Genomic DNA, 17,852 nt, shown 5'->3' with positions numbered 1-17,852 from the left:
TTCAAAGAAGACCCCCTTGAAATCCTTATAAAATTTACTCAAAGAAAACATGAGTTCCTAAATAGAAAGAATTAATCATTCCATCATAGAAACTTTCCCTTCAAAGATGCAACGATTGCAGTCTTTCCAGATACTCCAACAAATTGCAAATAGAACCAAGAACCAAAGAATCCGTTTAGAAGGCGAGAATGAAGCTCCCCACGCCAACCAAGATTCCAAAGCCGACTTAACTGAGCGAGAAAAACAACCCACTATCCCGAATAAAGATAAGAAGTGCGACCAATGAATGAATAAGTGATCCACCGTTTCTGCCTAGGATCTACACATACAACATTGGTTTGGTGAAATAAAATCTCTTATGATTAACTGGTTTAAAATTGCGAGTCTCCCTAAAACCGCCAACCAAATTAAAATCGATATCTTAGGAGGTATCTTACCACCCTAGACAAATGAGTGAGGGAAAAACGTTGTTAACCCCATTGATATAATATAAGTGTTTCTAGAGAGACGTCAATCTAAGTTTGAAAAAAAGGTCAATGGACTCGATTAAATGCTGCAACCCTCCAATCAAAAAGAAAAAGTTCTTGTGATTCATTCAAACCAAATGCTTCATGATCCCTCTTAGTTCTCCAAAACTAATTTCCTTTAATGGGAGAACACTTATCATGAATGCAACTTCACTACCCACTCTAATTATTATTGTTTGGCAATCCAATCAACTTATTCAGACTATTGTTGTTCTTATGGTTGTGAGGGTGTTATTATGTGTGAGGTCATATTGCATTCAAATTTTTTTTTATAAGTATAACCTCATTCAAAGAATAAAGAGTATGTACAAAGGTAGTCGAGATAACCTACCTCACAACAATAAAAGTAAAAAAACTAACTCGAGCACAACGACTCCCACCTAAAGACAAACTCTTCGAAGAAAACACCTTTGAATTCTAAAAATAGTTTACACCAACAAAATAGCAGCCCTAGAATATTGATTAAGAGGTCGTGAGTTCAGGATTCCAACCCTTGAAAAACTCTCTTGTTCCTCTCCAACCAAATCCCCCAACACACTGCTGCAAAGGGGAGAAGTCTCCACAAGATTTTCTTTCTCCCAGAGAACAGAGATTGATCCCAACATTGCTCGGCCAACTCAAGTAATGTCCTGTTTTCATGTGGAAATGACAACCCCATATCCTAACATGTCCAATAGAGGGATGGTGTGATATTAAAAATTCAGTAACTTGTTTTTCTGTTATTGATATACCAAACATCACAAAAAGTGAATGATAATATACATAATATTTCAAGTATATTGTAAATTCCTAGTGCATGGTGGTTGGGCTTGCGCTATAATATCTTATTGAAAAAGATCCATCGGGCCTTCATAGAATGGCAAACTACAACAAATGGTTTACCTAGAAATAGAACCGAAGGCTGCCCAGCTCATGATCGGAACTCTGAATGAAGTTGCACACCCTCATAGAACAGTTGACCTGAAAATCTGTAAAATATGCAAAGATAAAGATGTCAGGCTTCACATTTCATTCATACAATTAAACACATACAAACCAAAGTCAATAGGACTCCCAAAAAAAATGACAAACATATTTAAAACCTATAGAAAGTAAAATTACACCTACAAGAATACAAGATACATACAAAATAAAGAAAACATTTCTAGCTGAATAGAAGATACTTGGTCTTTAGTTTACAAGATTCATACATATATATGTATGTATGTATGTATATATATATATAGGGTCAGGTTCAAACGACAAACCATTTCACACACATATAGACAACGCGTTTTGTCTTATATGGGCAAAATGTTTGGAATGGGCTGATTTTTTGTGAGGATGATCTCTGTGGTGAGGAGATCATCTTTGCCAAAAATCAGCTCATTATGAAACTTCTAGACCGTCCAATTTTTTGTTGAAAAATTGTAGACCGTCCAATTTTGTAAATCAATTTGATGGGTTACAAGTTTTGGAATGGGATGATTTTTTGCCAGGATGATCCCTCATCACAGAGATCATCCTCACAAAAAATCAGCTCATTCCAAACATTTTTGCCCATATAAGACAAACACGTTGTCTATATGTGTGTCGCAATGTGTGTTGCAGGAACCCGACCCATATAGATATATATATATATATATATATATATATATATATATAAAGCAATTATATCATTGCAACACAATTAATCATTAGATATAACTTACATATAGGTTGTTTTAACATCTCTTAAGTTGATGAGATGGTCTCATGGATTGCAAAGCAAAGACTATAAGAGATTCATTCTAGTGAAGATAAGATGAAAAAAGTGAATAAAGTGCATGCCCACTATAGCTTTGGAAAATCCCAGCTTACCATGAAATATTGGAATCATTCCAATGCCAATAAGGAACATCTTTCTTGTTTTCAACTGGAAGCTGTTATGGATCTGAAACATTGAAGGAAAAAAAAACCATGAACACTATAAATATTGAAATTTCTACTGTTTATGTTTATAGAAAACCTTAAAAAATTGAACCTAAGAGCATCAATATGCCACAGGCTCAATGCATGGTAGGCAGTAGTAATAAAAAGCAGGTGGAGAAAGAATTGACACCCATACCTCCCTTTCCAAAAGCATTGCAGCACTACTGATTAGCAAAACATTAGTTGCACCACCATCAATTGATCCAAAGCCTAGATGACAATGCAGAAGAGAACACACCCGGAAACTTGGACAGCCTACCGGGATACACTTGACGTTCTTTTCCGCCTCTTTATGAGTCCATTCATTAAAGTAATATAGGTGGAGTTATTTACTACAATACCCTTCTGCATCATTTCTTCTAAAGTGCGCATAGCTTCTTTGAACTTCCCTTCATTACAAAGCTCATTAATACGTTTTGAATAAGTTGTAGAACTTGAATCTTGACCCTCCACAGTTTGTACTCCTTGGCCACTGACTGTCTCCAATGCATCAAAAGAAGAATGATCGGGCAATTTTCCAATTTCAGCCATTTTTGACAGAAATTCTTGAGCTTCTTCAGTTCTACCAGCCTCTGTAAGCCCGCACAGAATAGAATTGTAAATATGATGGTCAGTTCCTAGTTTCTTCTCTTCCATTACTTTGAGAAGCTCTAACGCATCTTCTATTTTCCCCTCTTTGCTCAAGTACATTATAAGTGTAGCATAGGTGATGGAATCAACGGCTTTACCTTTCGAAACCCATGTATCGAAGAGCTTGAGAGCCTTGTCCACCATTCTCTCTTTACAAAGTCCATGAAGAAGAATGTTACATGTTATGACATCAGGTTTGAACGAGTTTGCAACCATTTTGTTGTGGAACTGAAATGCTTTCTCCAAATCTCCATCCTTTATGTACCCACGAATGAGGGTGTTGTACGTAGTTTCATCCGGCACCAACCCACTCGCCAAAAGCTCATTTAACTTGGTCATTGCTTGTTGAGTTTTGCCCATTTTACAAAGTCCTCCAATAATCGAATTGTAGGTGACAACACTTGGAAATATTTCTTTTTCCTTCATTTCGTCCCAAAGCTTCAAAGCCCCATCAATATCTCCATCATTGAAGCACCCCGTGATCAAAGTACCATAGCTAACCTCATCAAGATCATAACCCCTCTTCGAGGCACAACGAAGCAACTCATGCGCTTCAACAAGCTTTTTCTCCTTACAAAGAGTGTGAAGAAAGGAGTTAAGGGCAACATTATCCATCTTCAAGCCTTTTCGAAGCATCTCATCCATAGTCTTGAAGGCTCTCCCCATTTTCCCTAGTTTACAAAACCCATTAATCAAAGTATTATAAGTAACACAATCTGAGGGAAACCCATTTTCCTCCATCTTCCGAATGGACTCTATCGCTTCCTCCATCTTCCCTTCTTTACAAAACCACTTAACCATTATATTATAGGTAACTGCATTCAGCTTCACACCTTTCTCGCCCATTTCTTCAAGCAGCTTGAATGCTTCCAAACTCCTCGTCCACTCAAAACACCCATTAATCAATGTGTTATAAGTAACTGTATCAGGTAACAATTTCATGTTCTCCATCTCATCTTGAAGCCTAAAAGCCTCATCAATCCTACCCTCTTTACACAACCCACTTATCAACATGTTATAAGTCCAAATATCGGGCAAGAAATTGCTCCTTGTCATCAACTCGATCGTCTTAGTCGCCTCCTTCAACCACCCCAACCTACAATACCCACACACCATAGTGTTGTATGTATTCCTATTGGGCGAAAGCCCTTTATCCTTCATGTCAAGGAGTAAATCCCGAGCCTCAGTTAACAGACTCTTCTTACAAAATGCATCTAAGATCGTATTATAAGTAACATTATCTGGAATACAATTGAACTCGGCCATTCGATTTAAAAACTCCATAGCATCCTTAAACTTACTTTTGGAGCAAAACCCATATATGATTATATTGAAAGTGTTGGTATTCAAGGCAACCCCGAGTTTAATAAAGTCTTGGAAAAGCTCTTGAGATACTGAAGCTGAATGAGAAGATGGGTACCTTACCAAAGAGTTGAGAAGAGTATTGCAAGTGAGAACATTCGGGCGGAGACCTCGTCCCTTCATCTTCTTGAAAATTTGAATTGCGAGGTGAGGCTTTTGAGATTGGACATAAGCGCCAATGGCGGTATCGAGGAGGGCTCTCGAGGGGCGAAGGAAGCGGGACGGAGGGTGGAGGAGAGAGTCGTGGAGACGGTGGAGAGGATCGATGGCGATGAAGGATACGAGGAGGGATTTGGCGTCGGAGAACTTTTTGGTTTGAATGAGGGGAGGGAGGATAGTGAGGAGAGAAGGGAGGGAGTTGGTGTTGTGGGTGAATGTAGGGAGATGAGATTGGCACCATTTGAAGAAGGAGAGAAGGGTTGTTGGGCGGGAAGAGAGAGTGGTTGAGGATAGAATGGATGGGATTAAAGATGGTGTGAGGTAAGGAATGTATTGGTTGAGAGATTGGAGAGATGTTTGTGATGTGAGGATGGAAATGATGGTTTGGGTGATTTGTGATTGAGTTGGTGGTGGTGGTGGCGGTGGTGGTGGGAGTGATTCCATGTTTTTTTTTTTTTTCTATGCAATTGTTGGTTTCTTTAGTTCGATGGTTTTGAGGGGTTTTGAGGTGAGGGGTTCTTGTTTCCAGGACGTGAGGAGGAAAGGGTTTAAAGCGAAAAAATCTGACACTATCGAGGGGAGGACCAATTTGAGAAACAAAACTGCCACTACCATCTCGTTAATGAACGAGACAGAGTTGACTCGGGTGAGTCAACTCATCTCGTACAAAAAGCATTTGACGCGTTTTACAATTATTTATTTATGTATATTTATACTAAAACAATTATTATTTTTTTATAAAATAAGAAAGATTAGAAGATATTTAGTCATAAAATCATATTTTATTTAGATAATAAATATTTAAATTTTAAAAAATGTTAATTTTTTCAAGTACAAAATCTTGTCAAGTTTACTCACTCGTATGGGATTTTCAAAATATTGTCTAAGTCATCTTATTTATCTCGTGAGATGGTGTGAAATCCATCTCGGTCTCTTGGTAAGATTTGAAATAATGAGGTGCTTATGTCATGTGAACTAGCCTTCTAATGTAGATTGAGGTCAAAGAATGTATATCAACTTTAAATTACGGAGATATCTCAAACATTTGGCACAAGGTTTGCGTAAATGCACAACATATTTATATGAATGAATAAAATTGAAAGATGGTAATATCTTTTTATATTTTTGGAGGGGGATTGTCAAAAAGTTGATTACATATACCGATAGTTGAGCTTAAATAAAACCTCGATTCCAATTCTTGTAGGTTCCAATTCTGATTGCAAGTACAAAACCTTTAGAATCAGAGCCGACTCTACAAATACCATGTGCCTATCAGTGACCGTCGAATATCCATTAAAATGGATATTTTTTTTAATGAGAAAAAAATGTAATTGCATGATAAAATAAACAACGATTTTTTAACGAGATAAATCTAACTTGTACTTCCTCGATTGGGAGTTGATATTAGCAATAAATTCCTTTTAAAAAAAATCAATGTAGAAATAATGGCTTGGTATTTGGTTATTGCTGAAATTGAAAATGAATGATTATTTATGTAGAAAAAAAAAAGTAAAAAAACAAAGACTACATACTATTTATATGTTATTTTTGGTTAAAATACATTTACTTCAAAATATCTCTTGATTAACATTTAATTCTTCTAGTAATTTAAGGATAATTAAATTTGCTATATAGCAAAATTGATTCGATATAAATGGAAAGAGAGGAAAAATTATGTTTTTTTTTTTGATCTTCTTTTTGTTTTAGATGTAAAGGCATCCACTGTGATTCTATAAATAGAGAATTCCTACTTTGATAATTTTAAAAAAAAAAAAAAAACTTCAAAATTCAAGAGAGGGGTTTCTATAAAACTTGCTTGAGAGAATTTTGGGAGTGAATAATCGAAGAATATTTTAAAAGAAATAATTGTTGAGAATTGGACACTCGGTGTTTTTACAAACAGTCAATGGGGTTGGAAACCTAAAAGTTTCGTGCTTTAAATATTTTTGAAAAATGACTTTTTCTAAAGAAAAATTGGCTGAAATAGATCCCATTTGCAAAGATGGCAAAAATTCGTATTCGTACAATTTATTTAAAAAAATATATATAAAAAAAAATTTAATACTCATCTTTTTTCAATAATCTTGTCAATTTTAGAAATATCTTTTCGACCTTAATCCAACCACTATGGTGGAAAATCTTAAAACTAATAATTTATTTGGAGAAAGTCAAATAAGATCTAATCTACCTCAAATTTAAAATAAAATAAGAATCAAAATAATTTCAATCTATTATTTAAAGAATTAATAAAATATCTCCACATTCCTCTTGAATAATCTATCATAGATTTTAAAAATAAAATAAAATAAAAATTAAGAAATAAATAAACCATCACACATTTTTCATTCTTTCCAACCTCATGGAGTGCCGAGTGCCTTCTTATATTCAACATTTCTATCTAATCAATGATATATATATATATATATATATAGGGAAGGGATCAGTGGACAAATTTTGGGACAAAGATCCGGACAAATGACTGTGTCCGTCGGATCTCCACGTATCCAACGGTAGAGATCCATTAAAAAATAAATCGAATTATTTTACTTTTAACTTTTTGATATTTACAATTACCTCCCCGCATCTTAAAATTTTCAAATCACCCAGCTCATCTTCTTCACTCTTCTCTCAACAAAACTCGTCTTCCTCACTAACCCTAACCTGCGATTTGCAGTCCTAGTCGACGATAACAACTCAAGCTACGACGACGGCTGTGGCAACTTAAAACCCCACATCTATCTTCGTCATATTCTTCTCCTAACGTTCCTTTGCGACACTCTGACCTCAACGACAACGACGGACAAAAAACCCATCTCAATCTCGTCTTCTTCATCTCTGTCGTATGTGATTGTTCATCTCAGAGGTATGATTTTTATTTCATTTCAAGTCGACTTTGACGAAGCTATAATGGTGCACTTCTTCGAATTTTTTTTTTGTTTATTTCAGTTTTTCGATTTTCATTTCTCATTCTCTCTTAGGGTTTCAATTTTGATTAATTATTGAGGATCTTAAGTAGAAGGATTAATTTTATTTATTCTTTATGAGTTTTATAGTTTTTCGATTTGCAGATTTCTAGGGTTTGATGGTTCTCTTCATAAATTTATTTATGAATGATTTCTGTTGATTTTTATTGAATTTTTCAGTTAAGGGGTTATACCCATAGTTGAGTTGATAGTTTTAAGAGCTTATACCTTGGAATTTTTCAGTTAAGAGTTTCTGTTGGTGTGTTGATATGGTTTCCTGAGATTCCTTAAGACTTCTAATGTTAGACCTTTGAAGAACTGGAAGCAATGCAAATTTTTTCATTGCTTATTAATAATAAAAAAACAAATTTTTCTGTAGGCAAGATTAGCATTTGATTTTTCATGTTGGATTTTTTGTTCATATATGTAAAAAGAATGATTCTTCCACTGATCTTTAAAAGAAAATGTTCTGTTAAGGTATTTTCTTTTGAAAAATTACACTCCCTTGCTCCTTTATAATATCAGTATCACTAAAGGGCATATAGTCTAATTGCTCCATCTGGTTCACTCTAATGTAGATTAAAGCTGTCTCTACTGGATTCTTGCATTCAGCTTGCATCAATGGTAATTTTTGACATCCATCTTCAGTACTTTGGCTATCTCTTGATTTTTTGCTCCACGCAGTTTGTCGCTTCTGGGGAATGCCCTAGCATGAACTGAATGAAATGTTTGAATAAGGATTCATGTTAAGAAGTAACAGACTTTTAAACCGACTTCCACTTTGACACAACTGTCCTTTATCCTATAGGCTTTGGACTGGCAGTAAGTGTAAAAATAACAATTTTTATTACTTTCACACAACTATTTATGTCATCCTTCAATTTTTATATTGTGATTCCAATTTATATCCTCAACTTTGCATTCCCTTGATAATTGACTTGTGAATCGGAACTTTTGTTCTAATGTTTATGGTTATCTTCTGTATAGGTGGGGGAGAACTATGCATGGGGCTCAAATGAGAATGGCTGCCTCGGAATCGGGTATTTGTAATCTATAAAGTTTATAGCAAGAACAAAAGCACTAGAACTTCTTGTGATGTCCAATATTTTCCAATTTCTAATCTTTGAATTTTTTTTCTTTCATTAGTTGAGATGTTCTTTAATCTCAGTTGCGCAGATGCCATCCATTTACCAGAAAGAATTGAAGGTCTATTCCTAAAATTTCCTGTACGTAAGGTAATTCGTTTAGCTTACACTTGACTTCTTGATGTGAATATTAGATGCCACCATACAAAATCTACACAAACTATAATTTTTTCTCTTTCTTCTAGTGCTTCTAATATGTTTCAAAAATGTGTGTCGTGCAGGTATCTTGTGATTGGAGGCATACAGCTGCAATTTGTGATCATGAATGAGATCTTAAGTATCTTTTCATGGACAATTTTCCTTGCCACTTTTGACGACATGTTCTTGGGGCACTTCGGTAATGAGAGAGTTTTTTGATGACTGCATCCGATTAGAATTGTTAATAGAGGAGTTGAACACTTTTATTGAGAAAGTTACTGAGGGGGTTATAGGGAAGGGTGTGTAGGTAGTAGCAGGGGATAGGGCTATGCGAAGAGATGGCTTCTATTCTTATATCAATTCTTTTATGCATATAATTTTTTCCTAAAAAATTCAATGTACCTTATTTCTGTATCGAGCCTCATCACATCAACTAGTGAATGAATATTGTTTAAAAATTGTATATATTATACAAGTTTGCAGAATAGTAGTTTGGGTAAAAACAGAATTGTCCTTCATGCCTAAGTAGTGAGTTACTCTTTTTTGGTTATCAATAGTTGTTTGGACCATTGTCAACCTTTGCAACCTTTCTCAGCATCTTGTCCTTGCCAATGTGACGTAGTGGAAGAAGATATTTGCATCCCATTTGATAAATGGCGATTTCAACTTTACCACCATAAATGCAAGAGTGTCAAACTAAATCACTTTCACAAAAAATGGGGTAAGTTACCAAAGGATTCAAGCTTATTACCCCTTGTAATGGTAGAAGAGAGGAGAGACAGAGATACGGGGGGCGGGGGGGTTCAAAAACATCATTTCATCACCAAAAAAATAAAAACCATAATTTATTTTTTAATTTCAAATTCAAGCAAACTGATATTTTATTTATGTAAAACCAAGAAGAACAATCAAATCACATCCGAACGATCATGCTTCCAACTTAAAGAATAAATACAAAGTGTACACTAACGCTATGTTTGGATTGAGAGAAGTGGAGAGAAGAGAAACTCAATTATATCATTTTGTTAATTAATATATCAATTCAAAATTTTCTCATGTGCTGATGATTTGGAGAACTCAATTATAAAAAAGAGGACTTATTAAATTATTGCAAAAGTTAAGGACAAGGATGGGAAAGTTTGATAACTTAGTCCTCATATCTAGGTATGCATGCAACAACCTAAATGACTACAAATTATTTTAACTAGACATGGTGGAGCCCCCTCAATAAATCAACTAATTATCGATTTTTTTACAATTGGTACTTTCGGTGTCTATTCTAATTCTAAATTTATAAATCAACTAATTTTTCTTTTAAGTCATTGCAGATTAGGTAACAGTGTGGTAAATTGGAGATGGAACATCCCATATCTTTCCTGTCATAAACTTCAACCTTTCAAATGTACATATTACCAAAAGAAATCACCAAAAATAAAAAATAAAAATAAAATTAAAAAATCACCAAAAGAAATGCTGAAAAAGTTGCATCAAACATACAATTGATTTCATTAGAATGGATAAATTTCAGTCTAATACAATATCCAACCACAAGATGAATGATACAATCATAAATTCAATTCATTTATATTAGGAATGATTTCATAGCACGAACGTCCTCATGGCGGAATCAGATATCTCTCTCAGATTCTTCTTCACAACTTCATCTGCAAACACAAACTTGATCGAGTTCCTCCCCAACTGAAAGAAATCATCCTTTCCAAGACCTTTATAGTTCACATATAAACAAATAAGAATTTAGTTAAAGAATTACACCAAAAAGGAATTTTAATTTGTTATTTAAAAATATATGGATGCAAGCATCAAACTGGAATCTTAGATGACTTCAACTTTCTCCATTCTTCCTCTTCAAAGCAAATAACATGGCCGATCCTTTGAGGAAGAAAGTCCAACATTGCTTTGAAATCCAATGCAATAAATAGAAATTCAATATCCCTTTAACCATGGAAACTAAAAATTGACCAAAACAATTAGTCTCAACTACTCATGAAGTACCTTTGGAGTAGTTTGTAGCTCCACATAAACAATTTCTCAGCAGCAAAATCTACAATAACCTGTTCCACAAGTAAACACTAAATAAAATTGTATATGAAAGTGAAATTTTTCAAAAGAGTGAGTCCCTAACTTCAGTAGAATCGCCAAAGAAATAACAAAAGGTCAAACTCCAGAAGAATACCTATTAAAAACATAGATTATCACCACAACAACAAATCCTTATCCCAAATATTTGGCATCCACTAAACGAATCTTGTTCCTCCATTCCACTTTAATCCAAAGGCAAGGGTTCTGCTACTAAGTGTGAGTACATATCTATTTTTACTATCTCCAAATATGTTCTTTTGGGTCTTCCTCTCATTATTTTAGGGACCTTCAACTTGAATATTTCTTCTAATTAGGTTCCGAATTGGCCTTTATTGAACATGAACAAACCATCTCAGCTGACTCTCCTAGTTTATTGTCTATTAGAGCTAACCCACATGTTCCTAATGCGTATATTTCTAAATTTACATTTCCTAGTCTTTACACTCATCCATCTTAACATCCTCATCTCTACTATGCTCAAATTCTTATTTACCAAAACAATATAATATAACTATAACAAAACTATGAGGAAGTTCAGGAAAATAAAGGAGTATGAGAAACGCCAACAGGAAATCCAAAATAATTCAATGAAAATTTGACATCATAAAAGGATGAAAACAATTGTAATGGGTGATGGATGTGAGTTGCATGTGATAACACAATCATAAGCATTTACAGTGAAGTACATAACGAATTGGGGTAAACAACATGAATATTTAGGTCATAAATAAATTTATGAAGAGAACCATCAAATGCGTTCAACGGTCAGATATAATTATAGGGTACTAAAGGAATAACATTTGTTGAATGCAAGAATCCAACAGAGACAGCTTTAATCTACATTAGAGTGAACCAGATGGAGCAATTAGACTGTATGCCCTTTAGTGATACTGATATTATAAAGGAGCAAGAGAGTGTAATTTTTCAAAAGAAGATAACCTTAACACCCTCAAGTTTTTTTATTAGTCTTGGTGTAAATTCACTGCATAAACAAATTGATCTTGATATACAGTAAGTCACAGACAAACAAAATAAAGTTCTAATGAATATTACCAAATAAACTGTATTTATAAGAATATGAAAAGTTGATAATGATGACATAAACTATGACTGTTTCATGGGTAGTGATAAAAGTTCACTTCATAATGGGCATGGGATTATAACACATTGAATAGATTGTCACTTCATACATGGGTAGTGTATGAAAAGTTTATCCCATGCCCATTATGAAGTGAACTTTCAATTTACATAAGATGGAAACTGAATAATCATTGAAAATTTTATAGTTAGCTTCCACACTACTAGAATCCTCATTTACATGCTTGCTGTTTCAAGGAATTTTCCTCTGAAGCCTCTTATATGCTTTAAGGTGTCTATTAAATCTAATTTTTTTTCAATAATATTTGTGGTCAAAGGTTCAACAAAGTTCGTGATCTTATGATGAGGCAAAAAGACATCAACTCTAAAACCCCAAGATAGACTATTCAACTAAGAATAGCCATAGAAGGACACATATTTTTCACCTCTTAATGATTATGAAAAAACATAGACATTAGATATTTCCATAAAATCCTACTCAGAGAGAAAAGAACCCCTTCATCGATTTCTCTTTCCTTTTATTCTGTCATTCGAAGTAAAATTTCATTTTAGTTTGTATGCAAAATGTTGAATAAAATGTCTGATGGGAAAGATGAGCACTGAATTGCTCATAGTGGCTCCAAGGAGAAGAAAAGAAAAGCAGTTCATTTCATTTCCATGTAAAGCAGTATATCATGCAATAGGTTCAAAGAGAATTTGCTAAAATCTATATTGTGTGAATTAATTCTATATTTGCATTTACGATTTATAGAACATTTAGATTGGTCGTGAAAGATTGTAAGACCTTGTCCAACCTGGTACTTCTTAGAAATCCTAGAAAGCTTAATTGATGGCCATGACCAAGACTCCCAGACCCTCCTGCACCCCAGCTCAAGACCACACCTTCATCTACAAAATACAACAAAGAAAAACAACTGTCAATCCTAACAAATGTTATTGCTTTAGTACCCTATGATTATATATTAAGCATTAAATGTTGAAACTTTGTACCTGTGACAGCAATTGAGTGCTCGGCACCCAACGTTATCATTTTAATTTGGATATCATTCAAGCAGTCAACTCTGCTTGGTGTAGGAACTATCTCTGCCGCCCCTACAAAGTATTACAGAGTGACATTTACTGTTAGTTCCAATAGATTTTTTTAAAATAACTGTAGTATTTAAAAACTAGAAAAAGTACAAACTAATCATGCAAACATTATCATACTACTTCCTAGAATTTGGATCATAAATACAAGAGCTTGCTGGTTGAAAGTTGGCTATTTGTACATCCAAGGAATAGTTCAAAGTAGATAGCAGAACATTTTTTTTTAAAGATCAGTGGAAGAATCATTCTTTTTACATATATGAACAAAAAATCCAACTTGAAAAATCAAATGCTAATCTTGCTTGCGGAAAATTTTGTTTTTTTATTATTAATAAGCAATGGAAAATTTTGCATTGCTTCCAGTTCTTCAAAGGTCTAACATCAGAAGTCTTAAGGAATCTCAGGAAACCATATCAACACACCAACGGAAACTCTTAACTGAAAAATTCCAGGGTATAAGCTCTTAAAACTATCAACTCAACTATGGGTATAACCCCTTAACTGAAAAATTCAATAAAAATCAACAGAAATCATTCATAAATAAATTTATGAAGAGAACCATCAAACCCTAGAAATCTGCAAATCGAAAAACTATAAAACTCATAAAGAATAAATAAAATTAATCCTTCTACTTAAGATCCTCAATAATTAATCAAAATTGAAACCCTAAGAGAGAACGAGAAATGAAAATCGAAAAACTGAAATAAACAAATAAAAACTGGAAGAAGTGCACCATTATAGCTTCGTCAAAGTCGACTTGAAATGAAATAAAAATCATACCTCTGAGATGAACAATCACATACGACAGAGATGAAGAAGACGAGATTGAGATGGGTTTTTTGTCCGTCGTTGTCGTTGAGGTCAGAGTGTCGCAAAGGAACGTTAGGAGAAGAATATGACGAAGATAGATGTGGGGTTTTAGGTTGCCACAGCCGTCGTCGTAGCTTGAGTTGTTATCGTCGACTAGGACTGCAAATCGCAGGTTAGGGTTAGTGAGGAAGACGAGTTTTGTTGAGAGAAGAGTGAAGAAGATGAGCTGGGTGATTTGGGATTTTTAAGATGCGGGGAGGTAATTGTAAATATCGAAAAGTTAAAAGTAAAATAATTCGATTTATTTTTTAATAGATCTCTACCGTTGGATACGTGGAGATCCGACGGACACAGTCATTTGTCCGGATCTTTGTCCCAAAATTTGTCCACTGATCCCTTCCCATATATATATATATATATATATAGAGAGAAGAGAGAGTGAGAGGGAGAGAGAGAGAGAGAGCTGTTTAGCAATCATAAAGTTTGCCAAACATTTTTCAAAACATGGGTTAGAAGTTTTGGAATGAGCTGATTTTTTGTGAAGATGATTTCTATGATGAGGAGATCATCATCACCAAAATCAGTCTATTCCAAAACTTCTAACCCCATCAAAAGTGATTTACAAAAATTGGACGATCCACATTCTTCAATTTATAAACTAGGGTTAGAAATAAAAAAAAATGAGCTGATTTTTGAAGATGATGATCTCTTCACCGTAGAGATCATCCTCACAAAAAATCAGTTCATTCCAAAACTTCTAACCCATGTTTAAAAAAAATGTTTGGCACAATGTTGGTGAGGATGATCTCCTCATCATAGAGATCATCCTCACCAAAAATCAGCTCATTCAAAAGCTTCTAACTCAAATTGTTGGGTGCTGAACATTTCCCATGTGTATATATATATATATATATATAGGGTCCCGTTCAGCAACAAACATTTTTCAAACACATGGGTTAGAGGTCTTGGAAGGGGCTAATTTTTTGTGAGGATGATCTTTACGGTGAGGAGATCATCCTCACCAAAAATCAGCCCATTCCAAAACTTCTAGCCCCAGTTTACAAGTTGAAAAATCGTGGACCGTCCATTTTTTGTAAACCATTTTGATAGGGTTAGAAGTTTTGGAATGGGCTGATTTTTGGTGATGATGATCTCCTCACCGTAGAGATCATCCTCACCAAAAATCAGCCCATTCCAAAACCTCTAACCCATGTTTTGAAAAATGTTTTGCCAAATGTTTGTTGCTGAACATTTCCCATATATATAAATATAGGGGGCAGTTCAAGGGCCATATGTAAAAACATACGAAAAAACAATGATTTTTCAAAATATGGGTTAGAGGTTTTGGATTGAGCTGATTTTTTGCGAGGACTATGATGAGAAGATCGTCCTCACAAAAAATCAGTTCAATCTGAAACTTCTAAATCCATCAAAAGTGATTTACAAATTAGTGATAAAAATTGACAAAAGATCGACGGTCCACATTCTAAATCACTTTTAATGGGGTTATAAGTTTCGGATTTATATATATATGGGTCAGGTTCAAGGGCCATATGAGAAAACATATGTAAAAACAATGTAACATTAATAATTTTTCAAAATATGGGTTGGAGAAATTTCGGATTGAGCTAATTTTTTGTGAGGATGATCTCTATGATGGGAAGATCATCCGAAAAAAAAAATCAGTCCAATCTGAAACTTATAACCCTATTAAAAGTGATTTAGAATGTGGACCGTCGATCTTTTGCCAATTTTTATCACTAATTTGTAAATCACTTTTGATGGATTTAGAAATTTCAGATTGGACTGATTTTTTGTGAGGATGATCTTCTCATCATAGTGACCATCCTCGCAAACAATCAGCTCAATCCAAAACCTTTAACCCATATTTTAAAAACCATTGTTTTTTCATATGTTTTTACATATGGCCCTTGAACCGCCCCCTATATATATAGGGAGCGGTTCGGCAGCCCTAAAGTTTGCCAAGTTTGGTGCCAAACATTTTTTGTAAATCACTTTTGACGGGGTTAGAAGTTTTGGAATAGGCTGATTTTTTGTGAAGAGATCATCCTCACAAAAAATCAGCTTATTTTGAAACTTCTAACCCTAGTTTACAAGTTGAAGAATCGTGGACCGTCCAATTTTTGTAAATCACTTTTGATGGGGTTAGAAGTTTTGGAATAGGCTGATTTTTGGTGAGGATGATCTCCTCATCATAGAGATCATCCTCACAAAAAATCAGCTCATTCCAAAGCTTCTAACCCATATTTTGAAAAATGTTTGACACCAAACTTGGCAAACTTTAGGGCTGTTGAACCGTTCCCATATATATATATATAGAGGATATCGTTATTACGACCCCTATTATGACTCACATTGCGACACACACCGTTTGTCTTATATGGGCAAAAATGTTTGGAATGGGCTGATTTTTTGTGAGGATGATCTCTGTGATGAGGAGATCATCCTGGCAAAAAATCATCCCATTCCAAAACTTCTAACCCCATCAAGATTGATTTACAAAAATTGGACGGTCTAAAAATTTTCAACTTGTAAACATGGGGCTAGAAGTTTCATAATGAGCTGATTTTTGGCAAAATGATTTCCTCACCATAGAGATCATCCTCACAAAAAATCAGCCCATTCCAAACATTTTTTTCCCATATAAGATAAAACGGTGTGTCGCAATGTGAGTTGTAATAGGGGTATACGGAACCCGACCCATATGTATATATATATGGGTCCCGTTCGGCACCCTAAGTTTTACCACACACTTTAACAAACACGTTTTGTCCTACATGGGTTAGAAGTTTCGGAATGGGCTGATTTTTGGTGAGGATGATCTCTATGGTGAGGAGATCATCCTCACCAAAAATCAGCTCATTCCAAAACTTCTAACCCATCAAAAATGATTTACAAAAAATGGACGGTTCACAATTTTTCAACTTGTAAACATGGGGCTAAACATTTCGGAATGGGCTGATTTTTGGGGAGGATGATCTTCTAATCATAGAGATCATCCTCACTAAAAATCAGCCCATTCCAAAACTTCTAACCTATGTAGGACAAAAAACGTTTGTTAAAGTGTGTGGTAAAACTTAGGGTGTTGAACATTTCCCTATATATATATATATGGGAAATGTTCAGCAACAAACATTTTGGCAAAACATTTTTCAAAACATGGGTTAGAGGTTTTGGAATGGGCTGATTTTTGGTGAGGATGATCTCTACGGTGAGGAGATCATCATCACCAAAAATCAGCCCATTCCAAAACTTCTAACCCCGTCAAAAATGGTTTATAAAAAATGGGCGGTCCACGATTTTTCAACTTGTAAACATGGGGCTAGAAGTTTTGGAATGGGCTGATTTTTTATGAGGATGATCTTCTCACCGTAGAGATCATCCTCACCAAAAATCAGCCCATTCCAAAGCCTCTAACCCATGTTTTGAAAAATGTTTTGCCAAAATGTTTGTTGCTGAAAGGGACCCTCTCTCTCTCTCTCTATATATATATATATATATGGGAAATGTTCAGCAACAAACATTTTGGCAAAACATTTTTCAAAACATGTGTTAGAGGTTTTGGAATAGGCTGATTTTTGGTGAGGATGATCTCTACGGTGAGGAGATCATCATCACCAAAAATCAGCCTATTCTAAAACTTCTAACCCCATCAAAAATGATTTACAAGAAATGGACGGTCCACGATTTTTCAACTTGTAAACTGGGGCTAGAAGTTTTGGAATGGGCTGATTTTTGGTGAGGATGATCTCCTCACCGTAGAGATCATCCGCACCAAAAATCAGCCTATTCCAAAACCTCTAACCCATGTTTTGAAAAATGTTTTGCCAAAATGTTTGTTGCTGGACGGGACCCTATATATA

At 34.7% G+C, this 17,852-nt stretch overlaps 1 protein-coding gene and 2 long non-coding RNA genes across 9 annotated transcripts; 1 reads left to right on the top strand and 2 right to left on the bottom strand.

The window, feature by feature from the left end:
• Positions 1-237: 237 nt before the first annotated feature.
• Positions 238-5,147, bottom strand: LOC147381348 (uncharacterized). Of its 3 annotated transcripts, none has more exons than XM_086430554.1 (4): positions 2,614-5,147; positions 2,367-2,439; positions 1,410-1,495; positions 238-1,188 (listed from the first exon to the last, which is right to left on the bottom strand). In XM_086430554.1, exon 1 carries the CDS (start codon positions 5,070-5,072, stop codon positions 2,733-2,735), a length of 2,340 nt encoding a protein of 779 aa, XP_086286680.1. In that variant the 5' UTR covers positions 5,073-5,147; the 3' UTR covers positions 238-1,188; positions 1,410-1,495; positions 2,367-2,439; positions 2,614-2,732. The 3 variants fall into 3 exon arrangements, with proteins under 3 accessions (XP_086286680.1, XP_086286681.1, XP_086286679.1); XM_086430555.1 differs by having other exon boundaries at positions 238-1,156; XM_086430553.1 differs by having other exon boundaries at positions 238-1,495.
• Positions 5,148-7,221: 2,074 nt separating this feature from the next.
• LOC147381347 (uncharacterized) lies at positions 7,222-9,288 on the top strand. Its single transcript, XR_015174632.1, has 5 exons — positions 7,222-7,491; positions 8,170-8,215; positions 8,579-8,631; positions 8,738-8,826; positions 8,958-9,288. It is a non-coding gene; the product is annotated as an uncharacterized LOC147381347 (long non-coding RNA).
• A 1,057-nt stretch (positions 9,289-10,345) lies between these two features.
• Positions 10,346-14,310, bottom strand: LOC147381346 (uncharacterized). Of its 5 annotated transcripts, XR_015174628.1 has the most exons (6): positions 13,939-14,310; positions 13,063-13,164; positions 12,857-12,960; positions 10,888-10,946; positions 10,701-10,789; positions 10,346-10,598 (listed from the first exon to the last, which is right to left on the bottom strand). It is a non-coding gene; the product is annotated as an uncharacterized LOC147381346 (long non-coding RNA). The 5 variants fall into 5 exon arrangements; XR_015174627.1 differs by having other exon boundaries at positions 10,346-10,789; XR_015174630.1 differs by having other exon boundaries at positions 10,346-10,789; positions 12,867-12,960; positions 13,939-14,307.
• Positions 14,311-17,852: the final 3,542 nt, after the last annotated feature.

This window comes from Akebia trifoliata, unplaced genomic scaffold, assembly GCF_017979445.1.
Source record: "Akebia trifoliata isolate Shusen 1 unplaced genomic scaffold, ASM1797944v1 Contig00550, whole genome shotgun sequence".
Lineage (NCBI taxonomy): Eukaryota > Viridiplantae > Streptophyta > Magnoliopsida > Ranunculales > Lardizabalaceae > Akebia > Akebia trifoliata.
Note: the sequence above shows the minus strand (reverse complement) of the source record. Positions and strands in the feature narration are given on the sequence as shown.

Coding starts and splice junctions, on each gene's coding strand:
- LOC147381348 (XM_086430553.1), bottom strand. CDS start 5,072: ATGGAATCACTCCCACCACCACCGCCACCACCACCACCAACTCAATCA.